A 26,194-nucleotide genomic window follows, 5' to 3' on the forward strand; every position below is an offset into this window, starting at 1 on the left:
TCTGGCGCTTAGGTCCTGCTTGCAGGCTTCCTCTGGGCACCTGGTTGGCCACTGTGAGAACAGGATGGTGGGACGAAATGGGCCATTGGGCTGATCTAGCAGGCTCTTCTTATGTCCTTGGCAGGGTGGGCAGAGCAGGCAAGTACCCAAACCAGACATTGATTTCAAAGCAGCATCAAATCCCATCCAGGGCAACATCATAGGAAGCCCCCTCAAAAGGCTCCTTGCCAGCCAGTTCAGCTGCATAAATCCACATTTCTGATCTGTTTCCTGCCTCTATTCTAACCGCTGAACTGGTTCTCTCATGCTCACGCCCAGGGAGCTGAATGTGTTGAGCTGGCACCCTTGGCAAGAATTTGCACTTGAAGGAAATTGAGGAAACATAGAAGGACTATCAGAGTCTCTAGATCTGCAACACTCACTGATGTCGGGTGGAAAACTTAGCAAAATGGAATCTTTTCCAGATATTTTTGTAGCGCTTAATTTTTCTGCAGGAATTTTTGTGTTTTGTATGTTAGTAATAATTCATGAATAGCAACAGCAAATAAACTTTAAGCAAGCTTGTCAGGTTCAAAGTTTTGTCATGCTAAATTAAATCACTCTGAAGGTCATCAGATTCCCCCCCCCCCCATGCCAATTATCCCAGTTTTCAAATTCAAAATTTTCTGGAAAAGCCACACCGCTGGATTCAGCCCACTTACATGTGTAAATATCCACTTGATGTTATGGTTATCAAGTAAATAACGTACTTGTGTGAACTAGCCATATGAAAAGAGGACCTGGAAAGAACAGGACTGAAAAGAGAAAAATGTTCTGGCTCTTTCATCTCCATCAGAGAATGAGATGACAATAGTTAAGAGCATGTCTCCAGACTAGAGGCTCGTGTCCATTTCAGATGGCAAAAGGAAAAAGTATATATACAGTATCATAAGATCTGAAAACCTCCACTCCTAGCCTAGCAACAGTCTTAAACATACTTCAAGAAACAAAATAGAAAGCTTTTGTTTTTAATTTGATTTCCCCCCAATTCTAGAGCATTCAATTTACATAGGATGAAGAAGAAAAGAATCCGGCTCTAGGTCTCAGTTTGATCTGTGAGAATACCAAGAATACCATATGGGAGTGATACAAAACAAACATTCCCAGCGGTTCGGAGTTTTTCCTCTCCTTTTGGGGATGATTTATTGTGTTCTTTTGACACCATTCAGTTCTTGATCTCGATCTCTGAATTGGTAGTTTGGGGATACAGTACGTGGGATTACATGACACTTCAATCATAAAATGGTTTCCCTAAAATAATGAGTACAAGGCAACACACAGGTAAGAAACAATCAGTGAGAATGAAAACAATGCGAAGCATTCACTGGAGCAATAGCTCAAAGTATTGGCACCAACCTTACAACTTGAATTACAGGCATATCAAAACTGAAATCATACTCTGAAATGTAAGCTTATCATTATAAATTTAGTAATATACATATGCCCAGGCAGACATGTATATTAAGGTGAAATAGATTCAAATAATCTGGAAAGAGCTTCCCAACCCAGTCCCAAATCCAATTAAAGTTACTCATTGTTACGACTATTATCTTAAGCACTTTTACTTGGAAATAAGCCCCACTGAGCATAGTGGGACACGTTACTGAATTCTACTGCACCTCCCACTGCACCTCCCACTGATACCACAAAACAAGTTAACAACAAGGGCTGGTAGCCGTTAACACCATCTGCTCAATGCAACAGTAAGAGTACCTGATGTAATAAAGAGGGCTTGGATGAACATCACCACCCCAATGTCTAGCCCAACCCTGCTTTGCCACTCTCTGCGTTCCAGGAGCACAGAGCCAGGAACCACATGGTCCCATCGTTTCATAAAAATTGGCGGCACCTACCTAGTATTCAAGATCTGTTCTTGTGAGGGCAGTGCCATCTGCCTGTACATCTGATTCTTTTATTGTGAGCCACTTTGAGGACCGTTATAGCTGAAAAGCAGTATACAGGCAACTCCTCATTTGTGTGCATTTGGGATGCGCACGGCCACTGATGCACAAGCCGTTTTTGACACCGGAAGGTTGGCAGGGTGGGCTTTCCTGTGTCCCGCCGGTGTGTGCAGTACCTCAGAACGCAAAATCCCACAAAAAATGGGGAGCTGCCTATACAAATATGGTAAAATAAATATATTGAAGCCCTATGTTTTCCAATGGGACATAGTTTGGGCTGGATTGGTTTTATATATTGGCTTACATTACACGATGCCAACAGTCCCAGACCATCCTTTGTTGAGGTATGCAGCAAAAAAATATGTTCACATGTGGCTAAACATCTTAATGTGGTTTTGCAGGGCCTGATAATACATGCTGAAATGTCTTGAAAATCCAAAGTGGAAGTTCTTATTGTCCTAGCAAGCCTCCATAATTTAAACACATACACACATATGGAGGTAGCCCAAACAGCATCCAACTAAGCTGTCCTGGTATGGGACAGCTGCATATTCCTGCATTGCTGGGGATTGGACTAAATGATTCTCAGGGTCCTTTCCAATTCTATGATTCTATTACTATAAACATGTTGAACTAGTGCAAAATGTGTTTTGTGATGCTACTTGGTGCAGCAGCAAACTGTAATCTTTAGCATCTGGCTTATACAGAACCAGACTGTTGACCTGGCTAGCCAAATCATTTTGTCTGAAGCTGGTAGGGGTTCTCCAAGGTCTGTGGAAGAGCTATATCTCAGTCCTGCACTGTAAGATCCTTCAAAAAGAAACATCAAGAATTCAACTTGGAACTTTCACATTCTGCTTGTTAGCTGCAACCCCTTTGAACATATTTTAAGGAAGCGAGCTGGGACAATTTTGTTTGCTGTACATAAGAACAGTGCACAGTCCTATTCAGGTAATCCTATTAAAATGCATCATCAAAATATTGCCAGAAAATCACCCATCTTGTTAAAATGAACAGTTGTCTTGTAATACAGTTGAAGAAAAGAGATTCCACAGAAATATTGACACAAATTTTACTTATATAAATTTTCATCACCAGTCTTGTTAAAATTAGTTCTCAGATCACTCCAAAAAATTATTATAATCATTAGGCTTATTTAGAATGGTTAGAGCTAATGTACTACTCTGACCACTGAATGATAATTTTCGGAACACTTTTGTGCAAACTATTAGAATTAGGAGTTAGGATACAACTGCTATTTCTTTTGGAAGATGATTACCATTTGCATGAGCAATCTTACTGACGTCTGGTGAAACTCTGCGGAAGAATTTGTGACCATGAGAATCAGTGTTGACAAAGACATATCCTGGAGGGGATGGATAGGTTGCTGGGCAGACCTCTTGTTTCTTTGGCGTATATTCTGTACGGTACAAGGTTTCATCTGTAAAAGGTGCTGAACTAGATAGGGCCATCTTTGAAGGTTTGCAACTCTGAGTCAGGACTATGTTGTGTGGTCTGTAGTGAGCTCTGAAGGTTGTCATGCCATCAAACGTCCCAGAGGCCTTTGGAATATCCTGGGACCTCTTGACAATTTCTGGCCGATGGGTATCCCAAGCTTGAAAGGCATCTCTCATTGTTGTATTCCCTTGAAAGGGGGCATTATTTCTCCTGATCCTTTCTACTGGTCTCATGAGGACAGCTGGATTGATGTCGTGTGGAATATAAGCAAGGTGGCTTGTGGTGGTCAACTCCATGTTGCCTGTGGGTGGAACATACTCTTTTGCTTTGTGAACTTCAGGTAAGGAAATGACCCACGGTTGAAAACGATCGCGGAATTCCGTGGTTCCATCAAAAAGAGCCTTCACCTCCACTTTAGAGGGTTCAGGCTTGAAGCTTTTTGGAAGTTCGCCAACAAGCCCTCTAAAATCACAGCGGTGTGTTGTGGTGTCTACAAAGGGTTGGCTATTGGGCTTGTATTCTTCTTTTGACACCTTCAGTTGTGGCTCCAGCTGATGAGGAACGTAATCGCTACGATGACTTGTAACACTGGTAAAAGGCTGATCTGACAGCTTGGTCACAACAGTGGGCTTGAAGCTTTTTCGGAGGGAGATTTCCCTCGGGAAAAAGGAATCTTGAAATGTGGTGCTGTTCCCAAACTTTTCAGTGGGAAGTTGGTAGGCGTTCTCCACTTTGTTGGTCTCCCTTCTTTGAACTTCCCAGGCCCTGTAGTCAGCTTTAAGACAAAAACAGCATTAAGCTAACAAATTTTGCTATGGTTGTTAATTTTTGATAGCCTTGGCCTCAGCATAGATTGGTTGCAGTCTGTTTGAGTGGTGTGTCACCCTGCCAACATACTTAGGGCACCTGTAGGCATGTATTTGATTGCCTTCAACCATTCTGGGCCAGAAATTGCTAAGTAAAGGAATACCCATACTACCTGTATCAGTTTTAAATAATGGTATGGCTTCCCTCAATAAATTATAAGGATTATAGTTTGGTGAAGGTGCTGAGAATTCTGTATTAGATATCTCTACTGCAGGTGTGAGGGACTAGATCTGGTTCATGAACCAGCACCTTAATTCTCCATCCTTTGTGGGCCAACTTTGACAAGTGAACAGGGTCCTTTGAAGTCAGTTTGTAGGTGTGGTTTGGATTGGACAAAGTGGGGCTCGCTGGCTGTAATAGCAGCGATCAGCTTGGCTGCAGTTCTCAATGAGGAACTCCTTAGTGCAGCTGATCCCAGTGGGGCTGGATTAGAGTCTAGTGTCACCAAGATACACGGATAGACACAACAGCATCTCCCAAACCAAGGGGAATGGTTTAAGGCTAGCCAATCCTAAGCAATGGATAGTTAGGGCCACTGAACTCAATGAGTAAACTAGTTTAGGACTCTCTTTTTGCCTTAGCCAAAGCAAGATATTAAGCTTTTGCCTCCAAAGCCCATGGATGATGCCGACAGTGTGCATTTTATTAGACTTAACAAGAGTCCACTGCCAACAGACTCCCTCATTTCACCTGAACAGCATCACAGCAGCCAAGTCCACCTTCACCTCTCCAGCATGGCATGCCACCACTCTGCCCGTAGCTTCACTTTGTGAAAAGTGCTGTGTGTTATTACCTCGGTAAGTAGGTATGGTATTCACTATGCCTTCTCTCTTGTATTTCCTCTCTACAGGCTTTACTATTATCACGGGGTTTATTTTGTGAGCATTATAATCTCTTCTGTAAGTGGTTCCCATGTCCATCTCTCCAGTTACTGGTTTGCACTCCGCTGGAACACGAACAGGCCGATTTGCAACATCGTATGGAAGGTAGTCAGACCTGGAAGTGAGGGGAAGCATAAAGCACTGGATTTAAATAGCCAACAGCTATGAATATAACTAAAAATACTGAGCTTACAGTATTAAAAAACCCCAAACTATTTGAAAGCTGTTGTGGCTGTTAGTGCCTATTTAGGGCTACAACATTTGGAGCAATTAAAATGGTGGTCATGATTAATGCTGCTCAATTATTTTAAATAAAAAATGTATATTATTTCCATTTCGGGAAAACTAGAGATTGTCAGCTGTGATTTCTTAAATTAAGCTACAGCCCAAATAATACTATTGGTCAAATTTTTCACCACTCAGTTTTTGATCAAAATGTTTCCCCTGAGCAAAACATGACTAATCCCTCCCTCTGTCTTCTCCCTGTGATGCCTTGGTAGCCCCAAAGTCTATCCAGCACTGGAAAATATTTACTTGAAAGTTGTGATGCCTTCCATTTTCCCTCCGTGCGTGTGATACTCATGCTTGGGCTTGAGGCTCTGGGCAGGAGGGATATTGCCATAGAGAGGATATTTGTCCACGTATTCCGTTATGAGGGTCGACTCCCCTACACGGTCATAAATCCTGGTGGGATTATGAGGGCAACGATGGCGCCTGGGATTTAACAACAACAGCAAAGATAAATGAAGGAAATAATGGTCAACCAATTCAAGCTGTCGGAGTTGAGACTACTCCCTGAAGGTCTTTTAAGCAAGAAGTGCCTTGCTGTTCTGCACACATTGTCCGTCTCACATTTAGTGCAGAATAGCCATGTGACTTTTTACAGGGCATCTTCACAATACTGTCATTCATTCACTGTCACACTGATTTTTTCCTTGCAGTTCTTCCTCTTCTTAACTCTGAGACCTCACAAAGCCCAACTTTCCCCCCCTGAAGAATGGAAGAGTGTTTTTAAAAGGGCAGCATTTTAATGTGGGCAATGGGCTGTGACGTATCAGAAAAGTGCACGCTAATGATAACCTTTGCAACTGTTGCCATTCCATGACCCTGTTTATTTTAATCCTTTAATGCCAAAATGCTTTCCCAACTCGATATTCATGAAAAAGAGGGATGGTGCTGCAACACCAGTCTGTTAGGGTGTGCCGCTCCCACCCCCAATAAATCATTAAAGGATACCTTTCTGATCACTGCCACTAACCACATTACTAAGGCGAGCTTTCCCCTCGTCATTAAAAAAATACATTATTAGGGTGTTATAGCGCTATAAAAATACTGCAGAGAAAGCATTCAAACACTACTTAAAAGATCAATTAAAAACAATAAACAAGTTCATAAAAAGGTGCTCAGCACCAGAATCAGAGTGCATGTGTGCCAAGCCTCAAAAGGCCCCGCCCACAGGTGTGGATGAGACATAGTGCAAAAAGTCACACTTGTAGCTTACAACAGAAGCATAATGAGTGAATAGGACTCAAGAGCCCCTTGTCTGGAAGCAACCAATGTAAAGACAGAGAGTATTTGGTTGGTCTAACTTTGAGCAGCTCTCCAAGATATCAGGCAGAGGCCCTTTCCAGCCCTGAGATTTTTATTTCTTTTTAATGGATTTCAACCTAGAATATTTGGTGTGCTGCATATGCCCTGCCCTGAGCCATGGCCCCACTAAAGTGGGATGTTGTCTAAGCGACGTTACTCTTAGCTCCACTTTGAGACTACGCTCCTGCTGCAAACCCACCTCTCTCTCCATCCCACCAACCTCCTCTCTCTCCTCCTTCACTTTTTCTACTGGTATTCCTGGTGGTTTACGACTGTGGGTGCTAATGGCGGACAGCACTTGTGGATCTCCTGGAAGTATATTTAATGCGTCCCACTCTACCAACGTCTCTTTTAGCATCATATTCTTGGATGCGATCCTCATAGGTGTGTGTAGGGGAAAGCAAATAAAATACAGGGGTTTCTTTGTCATCGGTGCCAAACAGCATCTCATGTATAAGAAAATAAAAATGTTAACTGAAAGCGAATTGTAACTAAACTGAAGTTTGTAAAAAAGAAAAGCTTTTACAAGAATAACAAGCACAACCAAAGGCCCAGAAGAGCAAGGCATGTGCCAATTACCGGATAAAAATAGCTTCCAGTCTCTCAGTGGAGCAAACCTGGTTTAGCTGACTGTGGACTTTATTGAGGTTTATTTGGCATTCCTGTGTTCCTCAATGAAGGTTTGGCTGCTTCCACCAAAGCGGGTTGCATCGTTGATATTTGCTGATGGTGACATCTCTTCAAGCGGGACCGGAATGTATCACTTTGTGTTACCAATATGATCCTGCCCTAGCAGACGCCCAAGAATTATCTTCCCGTGCCCTACTGTTTGTCCCCAAGGCTCACTCGAGAGCAACTGAACTGCAGTCATTTCCATCTTTACTACTGCTACTTATTTCTGTTAGGTGATTTGTGGACAGGCTTTGTGTTCTGTTGTTGAGCTCAGAGCTGAGCTACAGACCATGGGCGGTTCTGTGGTCATCTTCCCCAACACACCTATACTAAATACAGTGGTACCTCAGGTTACATACGCTTCAGGTTACAGACTCCGCTAACCCAGAAATAGTACCCCAGGTTAAGAACTTTGCTTCAGGGTAAGAACAGAAATCGTGCTCCGGCAGCAGCAGGAGGCCCCATTAGCTAAAGTGGTGCTTCAGGTTAAGAACAGTTTCAGGTTAAGTACGGACCTCCGAAACGCATTAAGTACTTAACCCGAGGTACCACTGTACATTGGAAGACGGCTGCTACTCACTGGCCTTGCTCCTTGCATGTTTGGAGGAAGATGAGAACAGGGCCTCTACACATGGACAGCTGTTTTTCCAGGGCAGTCAGGTTTCCTGATCCACGTATATGGCGCCTACACAGTAGGGCACTTTCAAGCATCTTCCCCTTTGCTCAGTCCTGCCCTAAATCCTAATGACTGGGCTTGCTTTTTCCTCTTCTTCCTCCCTGTCCCTTTTCCTTCTGTGTCATGTCTCTTACAGTGTGAACCTGACAGCAGGGACTGTCTTATCATTTATATTTATAGACTGCACTGGGAGTCTTTTTCAGCTGAAAGTAGGATGGCCAACAGCAACAATATAGATGTACACATGTAGAGTCCCATTCTCACATCTTCCTCCAAATGTCCAAAATTTGACATCATTGACTCTAAAAAACGCCTTGCCTTCAGGTGGTATAATTTAAGGTAGTCTTATAGACTGCAGTGAAAAGATACTAACAGATACAAAAAAAAAGAGAGAGAGGCTGCTGGTGGGTTTTTCTCAGGCCCCAAGATTCCTCCAAAACATTTCCCACCAGCCAAATAAAGATTTATTATAAAAAGCCACAATGCCCACCAGGACTTGAGTTCCCTGACAGCTTCTCTGATAACAAAATATATTCCTCACTAAAGCTTTTACTTGCCACCTTAAATGCTGCTATGTTTATGAAAAGAATGCATCTATTAGGATGGTAGAATTTTGGACGGGTTTCTGCTTCTCCAGTGACCTCAGTTCCCTAATACTGACAAGCAGAAAAACTCCTAGGAGGATTTAGCACAATTTATGGCTACCCAAACCTCTCCCGTGGAAATTCAACAGAGCTTCTAAAAAGAGAAATGACAGGAATAAGATTAACCTGTCAGCAACTATTTACTCTTCTGTAGGGGGGAATATAAATGACTCATCAGAGCAGGTCGAGTCCTTGGTATTTTTTCTCTTGAAAAACTGCTGGATAGATTACAAACGGTATTCCTTTCCATTAAACCTTGAAATATTAGCACTATTATCAAGAGTACTGTACAGTTTGACAGTTTGACGTTAAAGTTGACATCCCTTTCAATCAGTTCCTTGGCCAGCAGCTAGAACCAACTAGAACGGGGGGGGGGGGGCGGGGGGACAAGGATCAATGAAGTCTTCCCCTGAGCTATTTCCTGGTCTCTTGGCGGGAGGTTGGAGCTACTTTACTTGTTAATCACCTTTTTTTACCCCACATATCCCACCAAGGAACTCAGGGCAGTGTACAACACCCCCCCCCTTTTATCCTAGCAGAGAGTGAGCTTGAAAGCCAAGCGGGGATTTAAATGTGGGTCTCCCCAGTCTCAATAGTACTTTGTACCATTAGGGTAGCTACCTGTGTATCACTTCTGGTCCTGCCTGCCATAATGAAGGCAGCCCACCTTTTCCTAGGCTGAGGGGGAAATGGTGAGGGTCTGTGACATGTTTTACTAGTGAGACAGAATGGTTTCTAGCAGACTGTCACATGTTATGAGACATCGAAGAAAGGGACGGAGAGATAAGATCTCTGGGAAACTTCGAGATTCAGTTCCGCCCCAAGCCACCATGGGAGAAAACAAGAGCTGGGAAGTGAAAGAGACAACATCATACATGGACAGAAGGAATCTCCATGGACATAACAGTTTTCACATGCAGGGCAGAATAAAGATAAAGAACTCAATAGTTTGAGTTCCCCACTCAAAGCTTTATAAATTTATAGATCGTAACATCACAAATGGAAATCATTCATTATGTATCAGTTGACTAAGGGATTATTATTATAACTGAAATGTAACTGACATGAATTAAGTTCATGGAACACAGTGATATAAGATTGGAAATGAACCCAAACCACCATGCGGGGAGCCACTTTAACTAAAGTGTATTAATTGGAAGTTGATTGGCATACTGATAATTGTATAATTTGGGAATTAATATAATTCATATAATTTGGCTAATATTGGGGGTATATTGGAAAACTATTTTTTTAAAAAATATATGCATGTGCTAATTTATATGCATAGAAACTATTTGCAACTTCAAGCCCCCTCCTGCTCTCCCTTCTGAGGGCTCTTTATCTTTGGGCCAGGCAGCTCTTTGAATGGATGAGAGCTAGAGGACTGTCCCCTGTAAAGCAGGCCACCCTGGTTTGTTTGTTTATTTATTTGTAATATTTCTTACTCTTCCCCCTAAGGGACCCAGGGCAGGTTATGAAATTAGAGTAAAGGTAAAGGTAAAAGTACCCCTGACCATTAGGCCCAGTTGCAGATGACTGGGGTTGCACGCTCATCTCGCTCTATAGGCCAAGGGAGCCAGCGTTTGTCCACAGACAGCTTCCAGGTCATGTTGCCAGCATGACTAAGCCACTTCTGGCGAACCAGAAAGTGCACAGAAACACTGTTTACCTTCCTGCCAGAGCGGTACCTATTTATCTACTTGCACTCTGATGTGCTTTCAAACTGCTAGGTTGGCAGGAGCTGGGACTGAGCAATGGGAGCTCACCCCGTCAGGGGATTCGAACCGCTGACCTTCTGATCAGCAAGTCCTAGGCTCTGTGGTTTAGACCACAGCGCTACCCGCGTCCCGACATTAGAGTATGCAACGGCAAAACCAGATAAAAACCAGGTTCTGGGCTTTATTTATAAGGCTGTCTCTCTGCCGCTAGGCAGTGGGAAAGAAGGCGGCTTCCGAAGCCTGTGATTAATAGCTTTGAGAAGGCAGGACAAAGCCAGTTCTTTAGGCCATTTCTCTTTGCCTTCATGGAGCAGTCACTTCGCAACCCTGACGCAAACATCGGATGAAGCCCAGAGGCTCCTGGCCCAATAGGCCAAGTGGCCTTTCAGATACAGGAATGCATTTTGTGGCCTTTGGATCTTGACAGCTCACCTGTCCCCATGTTTGCCTACAACCACGTTCAAGGAGACATTTTCAAAAGTTTACTATGTACCTATGAGTTGAAATATTCTGCAGTCAAAATGGTCTCACCTCCTTTTCTCCTCGCTTGTCCTTCTGCAGTTGTCATGGTTTGCTTTATTGTTAGAGAGCCGATGGATTGTGACATCAGAAGGAAGGCATCATCTCTCTACTTCCACTCCTGTTCTCTTTCTTTCTCTCTCTCTCTCTCTAATCTCCTCTTCCTCCTCCTCTTGCTTTCTCTTTCACTTTTACACTCTCTGGCAAACCTTCCTCTGAAAGCAGTTTGGTTTTTAAGTCTAAATCTCACTTTAAGATTGAACTTCTAAAATCCCATTTCCCACCAACTGTCTTAACATTTTGGAGCCATTTGAAAGTGATAACGTAACTCGCCATGCTTCATCTTATTGCAATAATCATCTGTAAATTAGGACACCAGTATAAAAGGATAAGACTTCCCACGGAAAAACACATCTTACTGCCATGTGTGAACAGTATTTAAGGTGTGTAAAATAAAATTACTCTTTTTTTTTGCACTAATGAAACAAGGCTGAAACCATTCATTTGGTTGCTTGTGATGCATGAAAATCTCACTGAAGTGACAAGGTAAACAGCATTTGTACAGTGTAACAAAGCTGATTTTTCAAACTGTTGTCTGGGGTGCAAGTGAACTAGTAACAATTTCCTGCAGATTAGCATTAGATTAATTTTTGGGAGCTAATTTGCAAGGTTGTGTTACTGAATTATATTAAGTAAGGATAGACCAGGTGTGGGGAATTTCTGGCCCTCCTCATGTTGCTGAGCCACATGAACCCCAGGAAGCATAGGATGATTAATTCAGCAATGTTTGGAGGGACAGAGGTTCCCATATAGCTGTGATAGACCCTCCATTCTTTACACAGGGGAATTATTTACATAGACTCTTGACACTGTGTTTTATTTTCCTCTTAAAGTGTGACTTGGGTAGTTCACTTGAGCCATTCTCTCTGCTGCCACCTTCCTGCTAATGTTCCCTAACTGAGGTATATGTTTGGGTTGCAGTGTAGTACTATTAAAAGGCTGGTGAGTAGTTGGTCCCGAGAGCAAAGCCTTGGACTAGCTGGTCTTTTGTTCCATCACACTCTCTGAATATCTCTGCTGAATTTATTATCATCTCTTTTTTAAACCATTCGTGTGAGGCACTGTGACCTTTCTGCCACAATGCCGATGGTTACTACTGCTACTACTAGTAGCAATTCTTACATACGCCACCAGCATAGGTCAAAGGATTTAATTTGCCTTGCTCCTCTAGTCCCAAAGGTCCTCCTCAGACATTTATCCAATATTCAGCGCCTACACACACCAGCAAGCCCTCATTGTGAATGGCCCAAACTCCTTCCCCGAAGTCTGGGCCAATTTAGAAAATCATCAAGCTTTCCTAAAACGCTGCTCAGATCATCTAGCTGCAAAAGTGTATGTGGAATGGGGTTTTTCTCCATGAAAAAGAAATCAACAGGTCTTCTTGACATGCTAACTTCCTATGCGTAAGTTATTTTGTTTGTTTGTTTTTGCATGTCCTGACTCCTGCCTAGTACATGCAGACAAAGGCTCTTACTTATAAGGAAGATAGCTTTAGTCAGGCAAGTAATGGTACAGGCTTGACATGCTCAGGAATCACGATTCAGGATTTAGGAGCAGGACAAGACCGTGACACAGATGTCCCTACAATTTCCCCCACCCCTTCCGCCAGCTTTTTAAGACGATGCATGCTCACCCATGCTGTATGGGAACGTCAAGATTGCAAGCCTGCCCTCCATCGGGTGCACGGATCTGCTCCCATCTGCGAAGGTGGTGCCTGGTTCTAGGTGACAAGGCTGAACCCTCCTGTTCAGCCTCCATTGAGGCAGGACAGAGGCGAGGGCCGGCATCCCTGCTCCGGCCTCCAAAATGACTGAGGCCAAGGCGTAAAGGGAAAATCCATGATAGTTAATGGGATTGCCATGTACCGAAAGAATACAGCAAATGCTAGGGCTGAGAGCTGGGACAGGGGACACCCCCTAGGAGCATCTATCTAGAATCTGTTGGGTATCGGACACCTTTGCTGGTCCAGCAAGCAATTCTTATGTCCCTAAGGAGACCCTACTTATAGACATCTCTCTGCGGGGGCATTATCTTTTTTCCTGATCAGTGGGAAAGGGGCAAAATGTAGAGCAATGTGACTGTGATAGGACTAATAGAAGCTAGCAAATACTAAAAGGAGACAAATGAAGGAGTTATATATTCTGTGTTCTCATTTTTGAACAAACATGGCTCTTGGATATTGACTGTGAGTGAGTCTAGCTATTGCTTGGATAGTTCAGTGTTTCAAAAGGCCAAAAAAGCATGTCTAATTGACATTTGTAATGTGAAGGCACTCTAGTTCTTGGCTGTGCATATAAGGAAGAGTTATTCTTTTAAGCACTAGTTCTGCAACTCATAAGGGATTAAAAAAAACACACGCACAAAATAAATTAAGTGTTTACGTCTTATTATGGAAACATCCTATGCTCAGCTGTAATTGATACCTGGTTCAGGTTCAGAATGTATCATTTCAAACCAGGCAGCACATATTTATATTCCTAAGAGAGCTGTAAGGGATCCAACACTTATTTTGCACAAATGCAGTTACAGGAACATTTTTGTGGTTTTAAAAAACAACCTGCCTCTGAAATTTCTTTCTGCAAACTTTGGCCATGCCTTGCACCCTGCAAACAAACTGGCTGCCTTTACTGCTCACAAAAAACTTTTTTTTAAAAAAAAGTTGTGTAATTATATCATAGATTACATTTTAATATCTGGTCTTGTACTGTACTAGAATAACAGACTGTCATGACTGTCTGCATGATTAACGGAGTACCGTGTCCCTTAATTTGTGAAAACTGAAAAGGCATACATCACTAACTTGTATACTATGTTTTATTTGATGCTCCATGCCATATCTTTCCTACAAAAAATTATGGGAATTGAAGTTGGGAAAGTGTATTGAGTCTTTATTACGGATTCATAGACTCAACACAAAACTTTAATTCCAAATGTTCTCAGGGAAGAGGGAAGGGTGTTAAGCTAGTTCAACAGTACAATTCTATACAAGTTTACTTAGAAATAAGCCCCACTGAGTTCAATGAGGCTTGCTTCCAAGCCAATGTGCATGGGTCTATAATGTGGATATGCTTAGGCAATAAAATGATAGGAGCACAGGGTATATATGTGCCACACACATGTATGTTTTTGGTTTGTGGTGAACTGCTGAACTAAATCACCATTATGCAAAGAAAGCATCAACAGACGGTGAAGGAGTAATTTGCCATGGAGAAAAGAAAATCTAGATGCCTTACACCTTCATCAGTTTCCAAGTAAATGCTAGTGTTTATCATATGAAAGAATACAGTCCTCTTAGCGCTGACACATTATCCTGTGAATGTCAATGTCCCCAACTGTGCTAAATAATTATAATGTTTGGGGATTAGGGCAGAAGTAGAGTCTCCATGTAGAAGCAAAAGAACAAGCCACCTATATATTTTCCTGTTGTTTCTTTTCCTCTTGGTAACCCTAATGTGTGTATGGCTTAACTCCCCAGGTAACAAGATCCAAGCGACAAGTCCTCCCATTGAAACCTGCAGTGCTGTTGCAAAAGCAAAGCAAATTCAGTTCGCTGCCTACATCAATATCTGCTTGAGAGTTTATTGACCACAAAATTGTTGGCAATGTACATTTTGTAAACCATTTGTTTGTAGGCATGTTTCACAGGGCCTTTGTTCTGTGGTGTTTCATTGCAGGACTTGGAAACAGCTTTGTTTGGCTTGAAGCTCCTTTGCCTCCTCCAGTGTCATGTCATCCAAAGTTTAGATTGGCCAGGATCCAAAGGGCTGCTTAGGCTCGCACTTCAAAATTGTAAATGCTTCCCTCCCTCTCTTTGAGCAGCTGGCGCCCAAACTGCTTTCAAAAGTGCTCATCTGTTTCAAAAACAGCTAGCCATGTGGCTTGAAGGCTAGTGTCAAGAGAAACACTAGCCCTTTGGGCTCAAGGGAAAAGTTTCAAGAGACTTGTCTCCTGCTGCCTCCTGGCTAAGTCCTAAACCACTATCCACTGGAAGGATAAACTTACCTCAAAATGAAAACACAAATATTGTTCATAAAGCTGTGTAGATTGTACATGAGGTGGCTCAAGGTGGGGCTTAAAAATATTTTTTTTTTCTTGGAGTCAGTTGAAGTGGTATAGATGCCAGTACAGCAGAGAAGTTTGTAACCACTTGAGGAATTCACAGCATATGTTCCATTTAAGTGCAGGATTCAATCACTTCCCCAGTAACAGCCACATTTCTGAGGTTGTTTGCAATACACTACACATCTTTGTTATTCCAGAAATGGCCCTAATCCAGATATGCCTCTTGGCTGAGAAATTTATAAATGGAGTTTTGAGTTCCATGGAACACTAGTGGGCTAAGATATACTTACTTTGTGTGTGTAAAATGTAAGGCACGCTTCATTCATATGCATCAGAAGGCTCACATTTAGAACATGTAAGTACGACTGAATAGCTAGATGTGATGTTAAATTGTAAATTTGCATTTAAAGTTTAAGAATAAGAATAATAATTTTATTATTTGTGCCCTGCCCATCTGATTGGGTTGCGCCAGCCACTCTGGGCAGCTTCCAGAATATTTACTTTTAAAAAATGCAAATAGAATTGGTGTTCATGAGGGATTTTCTCGCAATGCGCACAGCACTTTCAGAGAAAGGAATTTTATCAGAAACACAGAAGGGGAGGAAAGGGCAAATTCCCCCCACCCACATGCCTAATAATAATCAGCCCCCAACACAGCATGTGCTATTTGTATTTTAACAAATGTACCTGTTAAATGCAGAAATACATTTAATGTCATGTCTAGGTTAGCTCATCAAAGCTGGCTGCTGTTATTTCTAGACCTACCTCCTGAGCAAAAGGAAGCAAGCCTAGAGTGAGTGATGACTCAGAAAGAGATGCAACAGGCAGCCTCCTCTGAGGGTGAGTAATTTTGCTCCATCTGCTCAGAAGTGTCTATGTCAACCAATTACACTAGATGCAAGAGATCTACCATTCCAGCAGTGGGAGGAGCCCTGGCCAAAATGGTAGAAAAAACACAGATGCCTTTTCCAGGGATTATTACTGTTGTATACTCATCAAAGCCACATGGCACACATGCTGTTTTCTCATAGCATTCAAGCATGTCCTGACACATCATTTGGAATTTGCTGAACCATATGGAACAGGTACTGCCAGATCCTTGAGAGGGACAGTAAATCACTCCGCTATTATTCTCCGTTGCCAGTGCCAGTTGCACCCTGGCCGAGGACATGGTTCCCTGATGTTCCCTGATCTGCTCTGGTCAGACCTCACCTGGAGTACTGTGTCCAGTTCTGGGCACCACAGTTCAAGAAGGACACTGACAAACTGGAACGTGTCCAGAGGAGGGCAACCAAAATGGTCAAAGGCCTGGAAACGATGCCTTATGAGGAACGGCTAAGGGAGCTGGGCATGTTTAGCCTGGAGAAGAGGAGGTTAAGGGGTGATATGATAGCCATGTTCAAATATATAAAAGGATGTCATATAGAGGAGGGAGAAAGGTTGTTTTCTGCTGCTCCAGAGAAGCGGACACGGAGCAATGGATCCAAACTACAAGAAAGAAGATTCCACCTAAACATTAGGAAGAACTTCCTGACAGTAAGAGCTGTTCGACAGTGGAATTTGCTGCCAAGGAGTGTGGTGGAGTCTTTAAGCAGAGGCTTGACAACCATATGTCAGGAGTGCTCTGATGGTGTTTCCTGCTTGGCAGGGGGTTGGACTTGATGGCCCTTGTGGTCTCTTCCAACTCTATGATTCTATGATTCTATGTATTTTGAGACCTCTCATCAGGTGCTCACACTTCATGTGCTTGTGGTGGGAAACACTCATGTGCCAGTGAAAAATATAATTGCTACTTAAGGGCATACATACATTATGAGTGCCAGTTTCCTCAGATACATACACAAGAGCATTGGTGCTTAAAGATGTGCAAGCTTATGTGGGTTGTGCCCACACGCTGAGTAAAGTTTGGTGTGAAGAAACAGAAGTGTTTCCAATAGCTATTGTAATGCATGGAGCTGTCCTGTGGAGTCTCTCTTAGTGGATCTTCAATGTTGCTGTTTCTTTTAACTTGCTCTTTCTCTAAGGAGCTGAGAGTGGCAGACAAGGTCACCCCCTCACTCTTTTATCCCCACAACAACCTGTAGGGCAGATTAAGGAGCAAAATTAAAGGAACTAACTGCAGGCATGCTTCATGTCTGAGTTGGGCTTTGAACTCCTTAGTGCACCACATCTGAAAGCTACACTGCTTTCAGATGTTAGTTAGGACTATTGGCAAGGAAGCCAATGTGGTACCCTGCAGAAGTTGAGGATTACAGCTCCCATCATCCATGAACATTATCTATGCTGGCTGGGTTCATGGGCGTTGCAGCCCACTATCAATTCTTCAGGCTACAATTTCCCACTGAAGCTTCCTGGGGGCACTGCCACATACCCTGCTTATTGAGCATTCACTCTGATTTGTTTGTGGGGAGACTGAACAACATTGCATCAAGTGCTCTCTCACATTTTACAGTGCATCTCTCCCCCCCCAAAAAAAAAAATCACTTTCTTTAATGCAAAAATCCAACCTTTCAACGACGTTTGTTTGTTTGTTTGTTTGTTTGTTTTGCAAGAGCTCCAAATCAGCATTAATAGTGCACCCCCAAATTGCTGGTGTGTGATTGAAACCCACCTGAAAACCATGATAATCTGGACACAGCCTGGGTGATTTTGGACTACTCACACTCTCTCAACCTTACACCCATTTTCTCCTCATGTGAGTCCTGTAAGGTAGGGTAACTCCCCTCCCACCCCCAGGAAGGACAGGACATATAAGTTCATTGTTAGGATCATTATTGGGAACACAGAAGGCTGGCTTGTACTGACTCTGACCAACAGCCCAACTACCGTAATTCAATGTTGTATATACACTGACTGACAGCAGACCTGGATTTTAGACAGGTGCCTTTCCCAGCCCTGCCTAGAGAGGCAGGGGGCTGGACCTGGGACTCTGCCTGCCTGCAAAGCTTGGCAAATAGTTATTCCATCTTTATCGCCCCAGGAGCTCATTATTCTCTGTGTCCCCAATCCCGGTCCACTTTTTACACTCACGACAACCCTGTGAGGTAGGTCACTCGGAGATATAGTGACAGGCCCAAGGTCTCCCGGGGAAGTTCAGGGCTGTGGTTGGGGATGTATCAGTGTGGGGGGGGGGGGTTGGTTAATTTGAACCCCATTTCTCCCCTTAGCCCAGGGGCACGCTAAGTGCAAATAGACGCGCCTCGCTCGGTTTCCCGCGCACACCCGTGTAGGGCACGCGTCACGTGTGAAGGGACCTTAGCCTTCACTGCGAGGTAGCCGAGCCGCAAGAGTGGAGGGTCTGTGACCCTTTCATGGGGGGGCGGTTTAACTCCGTGGGTGTGACGTCATTCTGCCCCTCCACCCCTCGGCCCCCCCCCCCTCTGGACATTGCCTTACCCGCAGGTGCAAATCTGGCACAGGCACTGAGGCGCCTTCATCCTCCCGTCCTCGGCGGCTCCTTCGCTCTTCTACCTCTTCCTCCTCCTCCTCCTCCTCTGCCGGGTAACTAGGGAAGCGCCCCGTCGCCTAGCAACCCCGCTCGGCGTCCGTGCGCATGCGCCCGCGCGCGCGCGCGCGCGCGCCTTGGGCGGAGCCTAGGCTCGGTTCTCCCTCCTTCCTTCTCCGCGCCTCTTCCCGCCTTTGCTCCGCCCCCTCGGTCTGCAGCGCCTGCGCACGCGCAGAAAGGAAGAGGCGGACTTCCGGTTGCAACCTGCTCACGCTCCCTTCTTGTCAGTGGCCGGCGGCAGCTCCGTGAGGTGAGTCCCCCCAGTTCCTAAAAGAGGGATAGGGGAGGCAGCGCGAGTCATACCCCGGTGGCAATGCGGGGGGGGGGGGGGAGAGATAGGTGGGCTTTCGAGATCCTTAATCCAAATTTCCATCTTCAGGAAGTATCCTTGATACCTTCCAAGAGTAAATAATAATAATAATAATAATAATAATAATAATAATAATAATAATAATAATAATAATAATAATAATAATTTATTTATACCCCGCCCTCCCCAGCCAAGACCGGGCTCAGGGCGGCTAAATGAGGGGGGACGGGAAGAAGGCAGAGAAGCAGAATTGCCACTGGGAAAGGGAAGCCAGTAACTGGGAAAGGTCCAGTGGCCAAACTCACAGGACCAGCCCACTATCCCTCCAGCTCGCCTTCCTCCAGTGCCGGATTTGCGTATAAGCTAAACAAGCTATAGCTTAGGGCCCCACTCTCTTGGGGGCCCCCAAAAAAAAATTAAAGGGGAAAAAAACCCATGGGTGTTTTTTCCAAAATATAAGATAAAAAACAATTAAAACCTGCATACAGCAACAGTGTTTTGTGTTGTATAAGCTCCTGTAATATAAGTAATGGGCCCCGCCTGCTAGCCTGCTCCCTAAAATATCACATATAAAGGGCCCCATTGCCTTCAGTAGCTTAAGGCCTCATCAAACCTAAATCTGGCCCTGCCTACCTCGCAGGGTTGTTGCGGTGAGAAGCAAAGGAGGGTCATTGGGTGGGTGAAAGGGCAACGTGCGCCTCCCTGGAGCTCCTGGGAGAGCTGGGTGGTTGGTGGATGGAATCGGGGGGGGGAAAGTTGTTGCCATATTCATGTTGATTCACTCACAAATGCCAGGCTGCTCTGCTTTCAACAACAGCTTTATGCCGTGAGTGGTTGTTTCTGTAATTATTACCTTCACTGTCCTTCATTTGCATCTGACTTTGCTGCTTAGGACTTAGTTGCTGTTATAATCTCATAGAGCCACTAAGGTGTGAGGTCCAAAGAGCAGCTCCAGAGCATAGCCAGTGCTTTTTAACTGTTAATTACACTGCAAGTAAAATAAGAAAATTACCAGCCGTGACCTGGCTCAGGATGAAGCTTTTTGTTTGATATGGCTGGGTGGGGGAGGTGGAGGAAGACTATGGATGTGCATTATCATTACTCCTGGGCACTGTTAAAAACTGTAGCTTGGTGAGTTTTCAGGGCTGTGATTTCTTCAGGGCCTTGAATGAGGCAGTAACATAAGTTTTTGACAACAGTGCAGGGCACTAGTTCCCCATGTACTTGACAGACTGGGGTGTGTTTGGCTCATTGTTGTTGTTGTTGTTTAGTCGTTTAGTCGTGTCCGACTCTTCGTGACCCCATGGACCAGAGCATACCAGGCACCTCTGTCCTCCACTACCTCCCGCAGTTTGGTCAAACTCATGCTGGTAACCTCAAAAACACTATCCAACCATCTCGTCTTCTGTCGCCCCCTTCTCCTTGTGCCCTCCATCTTTCCCAGCATCAGTGTCTTCTCCAGGGAGTCTTCTCTTCTCATGAGGTGGCCAAAGTACTGGAGCCTCAGCTTCACGATCTGTCCTTCCAGTGAGCACTCAGGGCTGATTTCCTTAAGAATGGATGCGTTTGATCTTCTTGCAGTCCATGGGACTCTGAAGAGTCTCCTCCAGCACCATAATTCAAAAGCATCAATTCTTCGGCGATCAGCCTTCTTTATGGTCCAGCTCATGGTTTGGCTCATTAGGGAATACTTATCCTGGCTGCACTGTAGCTGTTAACTTTGAGTGCTGGTACAGACGCATTCATGCTGATCTCCTATTAGAACCATAGTTTTTGCATGTGTGTCCTCCTTAAATGGTGGTTTATTGGGGACAGGGGGAGGGTAGAGAAGAGAAGAGCCAAAATTCCACCCAGTACTAATCTCTTTCTTCATAGTGTCTGGCCGTCTGAATTATTCCAATTTAAAGCTTTCATATAACCTTGTAGCTTTCTGACAACTTTGATCTTTCCAATATGGATTTCTTTTCCTTGCAGCGAAACATCCAACCATGGTTCTTGCAAGTCTGAATAAGACTATTGGACTTCAGAAAAAGACTGACTTCATTAGGAATATTTGCATACTGGCCCATGTGGACCATGGTAAGAGACACGTTATGAACTGCATATCACACAAACAGTGGCGTAGCATGGGTTGTCAGCACCCGGGGCAAGGCAAGTAATTTGCGCCCCCTAACCCTCGCTCTCTCTCCGCACCGCACGGCACGCCTGGCACCCCCCCTCCACAGTGGGCGGCGACCCGGCGGCTCGGATCGGATTCGCACAGCCAGCACTGCAGTGAGAGAGAGAGAGAGAGTGAGCCAGGTAGGGGCAGAGAGCTGTGAGTGCGAGCGCCCCCCCATGTTGCGCCCGGTGCAGCCGGCCCCCCCTGCACCCCCCACGCTACACCACTGCACACAAATCCCATGACAAATACACCAGCAGTATGAAACAATTATGGAAGGACAGCTTGTTGCTCTGTAACACAGTTGTGTATTAAATAACTCATCTCTGACAACTTTCTACATGGGTGTGTAAGAAAAGCCCTGTAAAGGGAGGAGACATGTGGTCATGGGAGGATGGATTTAATGTTTTTAATCTTAAATATAAGGGCTTGTTTTTATTTGTGTGTGTGTGTGTGTACTACTTTTCATTACCCTTTCTTTCCCCCAGGCAAGACAACTTTAGCTGACTGCCTTATTTCTAGCAATGGAATAATCTCTAGCAGATTGGCAGGCAAGGTACAACTTAAACATTTCCAGTATATTATCCAGAATTTTTTCTCTATCCACATTTTCTCACATTTAAGAAAAGTCTCTGAAAAATGTGAATACAGAGTATTTGTTTATTTTTTTACAATTCATATAGCTGAGATACTTGGATAGCCGAGAAGATGAGCAGATTCGAGGAATTACAATGAAATCAAGCGCAATTTCATTACATTTTGGAAAAGGTAATATAGTTAGCACATTCTGTATGTGCATTTAAACTGTTAAGTATTGTGTTGTTGAAATATAGTGCTTAAATAAAGTGCAAAGATTTGGATGGAATCTAAAATACTGATTATTTTTTATTTAGCTACCTGCTGTAAGGCTCAGTTCAGGTGCAGTGTTAAACCATGGTTTAGTGTTATGAGCTTGAGGAGACCTGAACCTCAGGTTTGGGTGTTTTTCCCCTTGGATGTGGAAGAGAAGAAAACGTAATGTTTCTATTTTTGCTGTTTGGAGCAAACTGCACTTTCCTATTACATCCTAATGTAGGAAACTATGCTTTATTCAAACCAGGATCATGATGGTTATTGAATGTACTCCAGTTGGAACAGAGCATTGTTCCTATATTCAGATGTAATTGGGAGCTGAGGTTTGTTCCAGTTCACAAATGGAAGCTTTAATCTTCCTCCCCAGTTCATGAAGAGGGGGAGAGAGAATAGTGCTTTAGCTCAAGGTTCACACCTGCTCATCTTAGTACTAAACCATGGTTTCATGTTACATCAGAACTGATCCTAAACACACTCTTAAAATGCTTGCTTTTAAAGCACTTTTCCCTTTGGTTCTAGATGGTCAGGAGTATCTGATCAACCTAATCGACTCCCCTGGCCATGTGGACTTCTCTTCAGAAGTGTCCACAGCTGTCAGACTCTGTGATGGCTGCATCATTGTGGTAGATGCTGTGGAAGGAGTCTGCCCGCAGGTAATGAGGAAAACCTACTTCAGGTAGAGGGGGAAATAAATTAAAATGTTCTTATTCGGACATACCACCGTTCGACTAGTATATGGAATCATCAGCTAATATTTAGAATGCATTGGTAAATTAAAATGCAGTGTTGCGTGCAAGATGGAGTTCAGAATATGTGGCAAAGGAGAGGGAGGTGAACACAAGAATATATTTTTGTTGGCCATGTAATATTAGTGTACTGGTAGAAATCGACATACTGATGTCTGTATCAATGTAACTTCCAAGAGGAAAATGGTCAGACTCTTTACTTCAGTCAGGATTTGCAAAATGAACCAAACTTGGTTTAATTTTAACCACTGTTGGCGATCCTTGTGCATAATGCTGAAGCAGTATGGGGGAGGAAGCCAGGAGTTTACATGAAGAATGCAGGCTTGGAAGAAAGGTTCATACAACCCAGATTCCTAACCAAGGGTCAGTTACCAGGTCAGAGTTATACAGTCGCTCATATTTTCCTCAGCTGTTTTATGGCACAGTGTCAATATGCTTGTTTTCCTTTTCTCTAGACTCATGCAGTATTGCGGCAGGCTTGGCTAGAAAATATTCGTCCAGTTCTGGTGATTAATAAAATAGACCGTCTCATAATGGAGCTCAAGTTTACCCCTCAGGAAGCATATTCTCACCTTAAGAATATCTTGGAACAGGTATGAGAGTTCTAAATAGCTTGATTATTTGTCATCAGCAATAGTTGTAGAAGGAAAAGGACAGCAAGTAAACTATAGGCATTGTTGGACTACTTCAGCCTTCCCCAAACTTCAGATGGACCACAACTGTCAGCAGCACCAGCCAAAGCATCTAAAGGGTACCAGGATGGGGGAAGGCTGGATTACTGCAATATGCTCTGAAGGACAGTATTTTCAAAAACTTCAGAAGTTCAAGAATGCAGCTGCCTAGTTATTAAATGGTGTCCGTCACAGACAACATATTCCACCAAACCTGAAGCAGTTCCACTGGCTTATTGTTAGCATTCTGGTCAAATTAATCAGCCAAAATAGTCTGGAACGAGAATACCTTAGGTGTTATGTAAGTAATTTTTAACTAGTGTCCTTAGAGCTAGCTACATCTTGTTTCCTTAAGGGCTACATCTCAGTTTGCTTTTTCTCTCTAGATTGGACCCATGGTATGAGGATTAAAATTTTACTTCTTGTACCACTTGACACTGAAATTCACTCCTTTGCTAAAGAAAGGGACAACGCTCTTCCTTGTTGGTTAAAAATACCTTAACTGTAATGTGCAGCTTGGCTCTTATGGATTATCTTTTCCTATCTGATATTTCCCATGTGCTCTGGGCCATCAGATGAGGCTCTGCTCTTGAGTACCCTGCTAAAACACCCAAGTATGAGGAATATGATCTTCTGAAGGAATATATAGCTCTGGGACTGCTCAGAGGACCAGCTTATTCGTGATTTTAGCAAAATGGCAAAAGCAGCTCAGGTTCCAGAGAACCTCTGGGATGATTGTCTGAAATAATAATAATAATAATTTTATATTTATTTATTTATACCCCACCCATTATTATTATTTTTTGTTTTAATTTTGATAGTGTAACTGCTGTCTGAAATGGTTTTTAATAATTATTGTATTTCTGGTATTTTGGTGGCTGTAAACATTTGTTTTAGGAATTCTGCTTGTAAGCTGCCTTTAAATTCTCTTTAGGGGCAGGAAGGTAGGATATTATGAAAATAAACTGGAATGTCTTTCTAGGTGAATGCAATCACTGCAACACTCTTCACTTCGAAAGTTCTTGAAGAAAGGGCGGAGAAAGAAATGGAAACTCAGTTGACTTTTGATTCTTCACATGGTGACCAAGTTTATGACTGGAGTGCAGGCTTGGAATTTTCTGATGATTCCAATCTTTACTTTTCACCCGATCAGGGGAACGTGGTATTTGCTAGTGCAATTGACGGCTGGGGATTTGGGTGAGTTTATAGATGCTTATTAGTAATTTGATCATATATTTTCATTAGGGTGGATGAAGTTTTCAGTTTTGTCTTTGTATACATCTTACTGCAGCGCAGACTAAATTTTTTTTTTTTGGGTGGGGGGGGAGTTTTCAGAGCTTAATCATTTAATAGACAGTAGTAAAAATAAATAAATCCACAGGTGAGTGGATGCTTCCATCTAGAGAGTGTTGCACTGAAGATTCCCAGTCTGCTTCCGTTGCAAGAACTACTTCAGTGTGGTCTTTCTAACAGATCAGAATTCATAAGAGGAAGCATTCCTTCAGATGCCTTCTGTCTAGACTGCTTTATGAGTTCTTAAAAGTTAAAACTTGCAAGAAGTCCTCCGCTGTCCCGGGGTTTTTAAAAAACCTCTCCGCCCCCGCCCCCCCGCCTGGCTTTGGAGCAGCCTTCCGAAGCCTGGCGGCGGGAGGAGGTCTCTCCGCCCCCCCGCCAGGCTTCGGAGGAGGTCCGAGGACAGTGGGGAAGACGCGCTGCGCTTCCCCGCTGTCCCGGAGATTTCCCTATGGGCTTTCGTCTTGCGAAGGAAGCCCATAGGGAAATTCGTTTTGTGAAGCGTCTCCAAAACGGAAAACCCTTTCGTCTAGCGGGTTTTCCGTCTTGCGGGGCGTTCGTCTTGCGGGGCACCACTGTAGGTGTAAACCTTAGACCAAAAAAAGAATAAAACCACACAAAAAAATCATCTGCTATTCACCATTTAAATGCTTGTTCAGCCTCCTAATAGTCAATTGCATGCTGGTGGGGCAACACATAAATGGGCTTAGGACCCATCTGTCCAAGGCATTTTAATGTTGTTAAATCTGATTATTATTTTATTATTATTTCATTTCTATAGCACTTTATATTTTTAAGAAAAATCTCAGCGTGGTTTACAGTATATTAAACCTCAATAAAACAATGCAGAATCAAACATTTCTGAAGAAAGTCAAATATAAAGTACACAGTCAAAGCAACACAACAGGAAACCAAAATACCATCTCAAAGATTTCAAAATAAAACACTGATCAGTGTTAACATTTTTTTGCTGATTGTGTTTTTGTCAAAAAACACTAAGTGGGGGCCTCTCTGAGGTATGTTTTGAAGCATTCCCAAATATTGTCACATTTGAGAAAATATTGGGACTCGAGAAACCTAGGAACGAAAATTTGGGCCTTCCATCCAGCTCAGACCAGTGCAAAACTGATTATTTCCATGACGAAATGCAAACTTCTTACTTGGCTATATTTTTCAGGGAAGTAAGCACAGGCAGTTTGACAGATTTTATTGTCATTCCCACCATGATACATCTCTGGTTGACAGGCGTCTGATTTTGCACTCTGCACAGGCTCTGTGAGGCCAGCAACCCTGGCTTTACTGCCTCCCATTTGTCTGCATCTTCGAGCTGATTCCTAGTTTACCCAACAATTGTGTTTGTTGCTGCTCGGGCTGCAGAAGCATTTTCTGCAGCAGACATGTAAAGCGGGAAGGGCAGGCACATCTCGACTTGAAAACACAGTTTGAGCTGTAGCCTGTCAGGCTCCCTGTGTGCAATGGTGAGCATTTAATAGCCTTCATCTTCACTTCACACGTTTCTGCTTCAGGAAATGACTTTGTAGCACCAGGATAGCTACAGCCAAGGCAGTT

General features: G+C 43.5%; 2 protein-coding genes across 3 annotated transcripts in view; one reads left to right on the plus strand and one right to left on the minus strand.

The window, feature by feature from the left end:
• Nucleotides 1-991: 991 nt before the first annotated feature.
• Nucleotides 992-18,620, minus strand: SAXO2 (stabilizer of axonemal microtubules 2). 2 transcript variants are annotated; one of them, XM_028706468.2, is made up of 5 exons: nucleotides 18,484-18,601; nucleotides 10,978-11,180; nucleotides 5,681-5,860; nucleotides 5,059-5,261; nucleotides 992-4,173 (listed from the first exon to the last, which is right to left on the minus strand). In XM_028706468.2, exons 3-5 carry the CDS (start codon nucleotides 5,701-5,703, stop codon nucleotides 3,182-3,184), a joined length of 1,218 nt encoding a protein of 405 aa, XP_028562301.2. In that variant the 5' UTR covers nucleotides 5,704-5,860; nucleotides 10,978-11,180; nucleotides 18,484-18,601; the 3' UTR covers nucleotides 992-3,181. The 2 variants fall into 2 exon arrangements, with proteins under 2 accessions (XP_028562301.2, XP_028562300.2); XM_028706467.2 differs by lacking the exon at nucleotides 10,978-11,180 and having other exon boundaries at nucleotides 18,484-18,620.
• Nucleotides 18,621-18,746: 126 nt separating this feature from the next.
• Nucleotides 18,747-26,194, plus strand: part of EFL1 (elongation factor like GTPase 1) — a 63,789-nt gene continuing 56,341 nt past the window's right edge. Inside the window, exons 1-7 of the mRNA XM_028705626.2 lie at nucleotides 18,747-18,842; nucleotides 20,877-20,981; nucleotides 21,552-21,619; nucleotides 21,747-21,831; nucleotides 22,435-22,568; nucleotides 23,117-23,254; nucleotides 24,315-24,529. Of these exons, the coding sequence (XP_028561459.2) occupies nucleotides 20,891-20,981; nucleotides 21,552-21,619; nucleotides 21,747-21,831; nucleotides 22,435-22,568; nucleotides 23,117-23,254; nucleotides 24,315-24,529 (731 nt within the window). The 5' untranslated portion in view covers nucleotides 18,747-18,842; nucleotides 20,877-20,890. The remainder of the gene's footprint in view (nucleotides 18,843-20,876; nucleotides 20,982-21,551; nucleotides 21,620-21,746; nucleotides 21,832-22,434; nucleotides 22,569-23,116; nucleotides 23,255-24,314; nucleotides 24,530-26,194) is intronic.

The sequence above is a fragment of the Podarcis muralis genome, chromosome 14 (assembly GCF_964188315.1).
Source record: "Podarcis muralis chromosome 14, rPodMur119.hap1.1, whole genome shotgun sequence".
NCBI lineage: Eukaryota > Metazoa > Chordata > Lepidosauria > Squamata > Lacertidae > Podarcis > Podarcis muralis.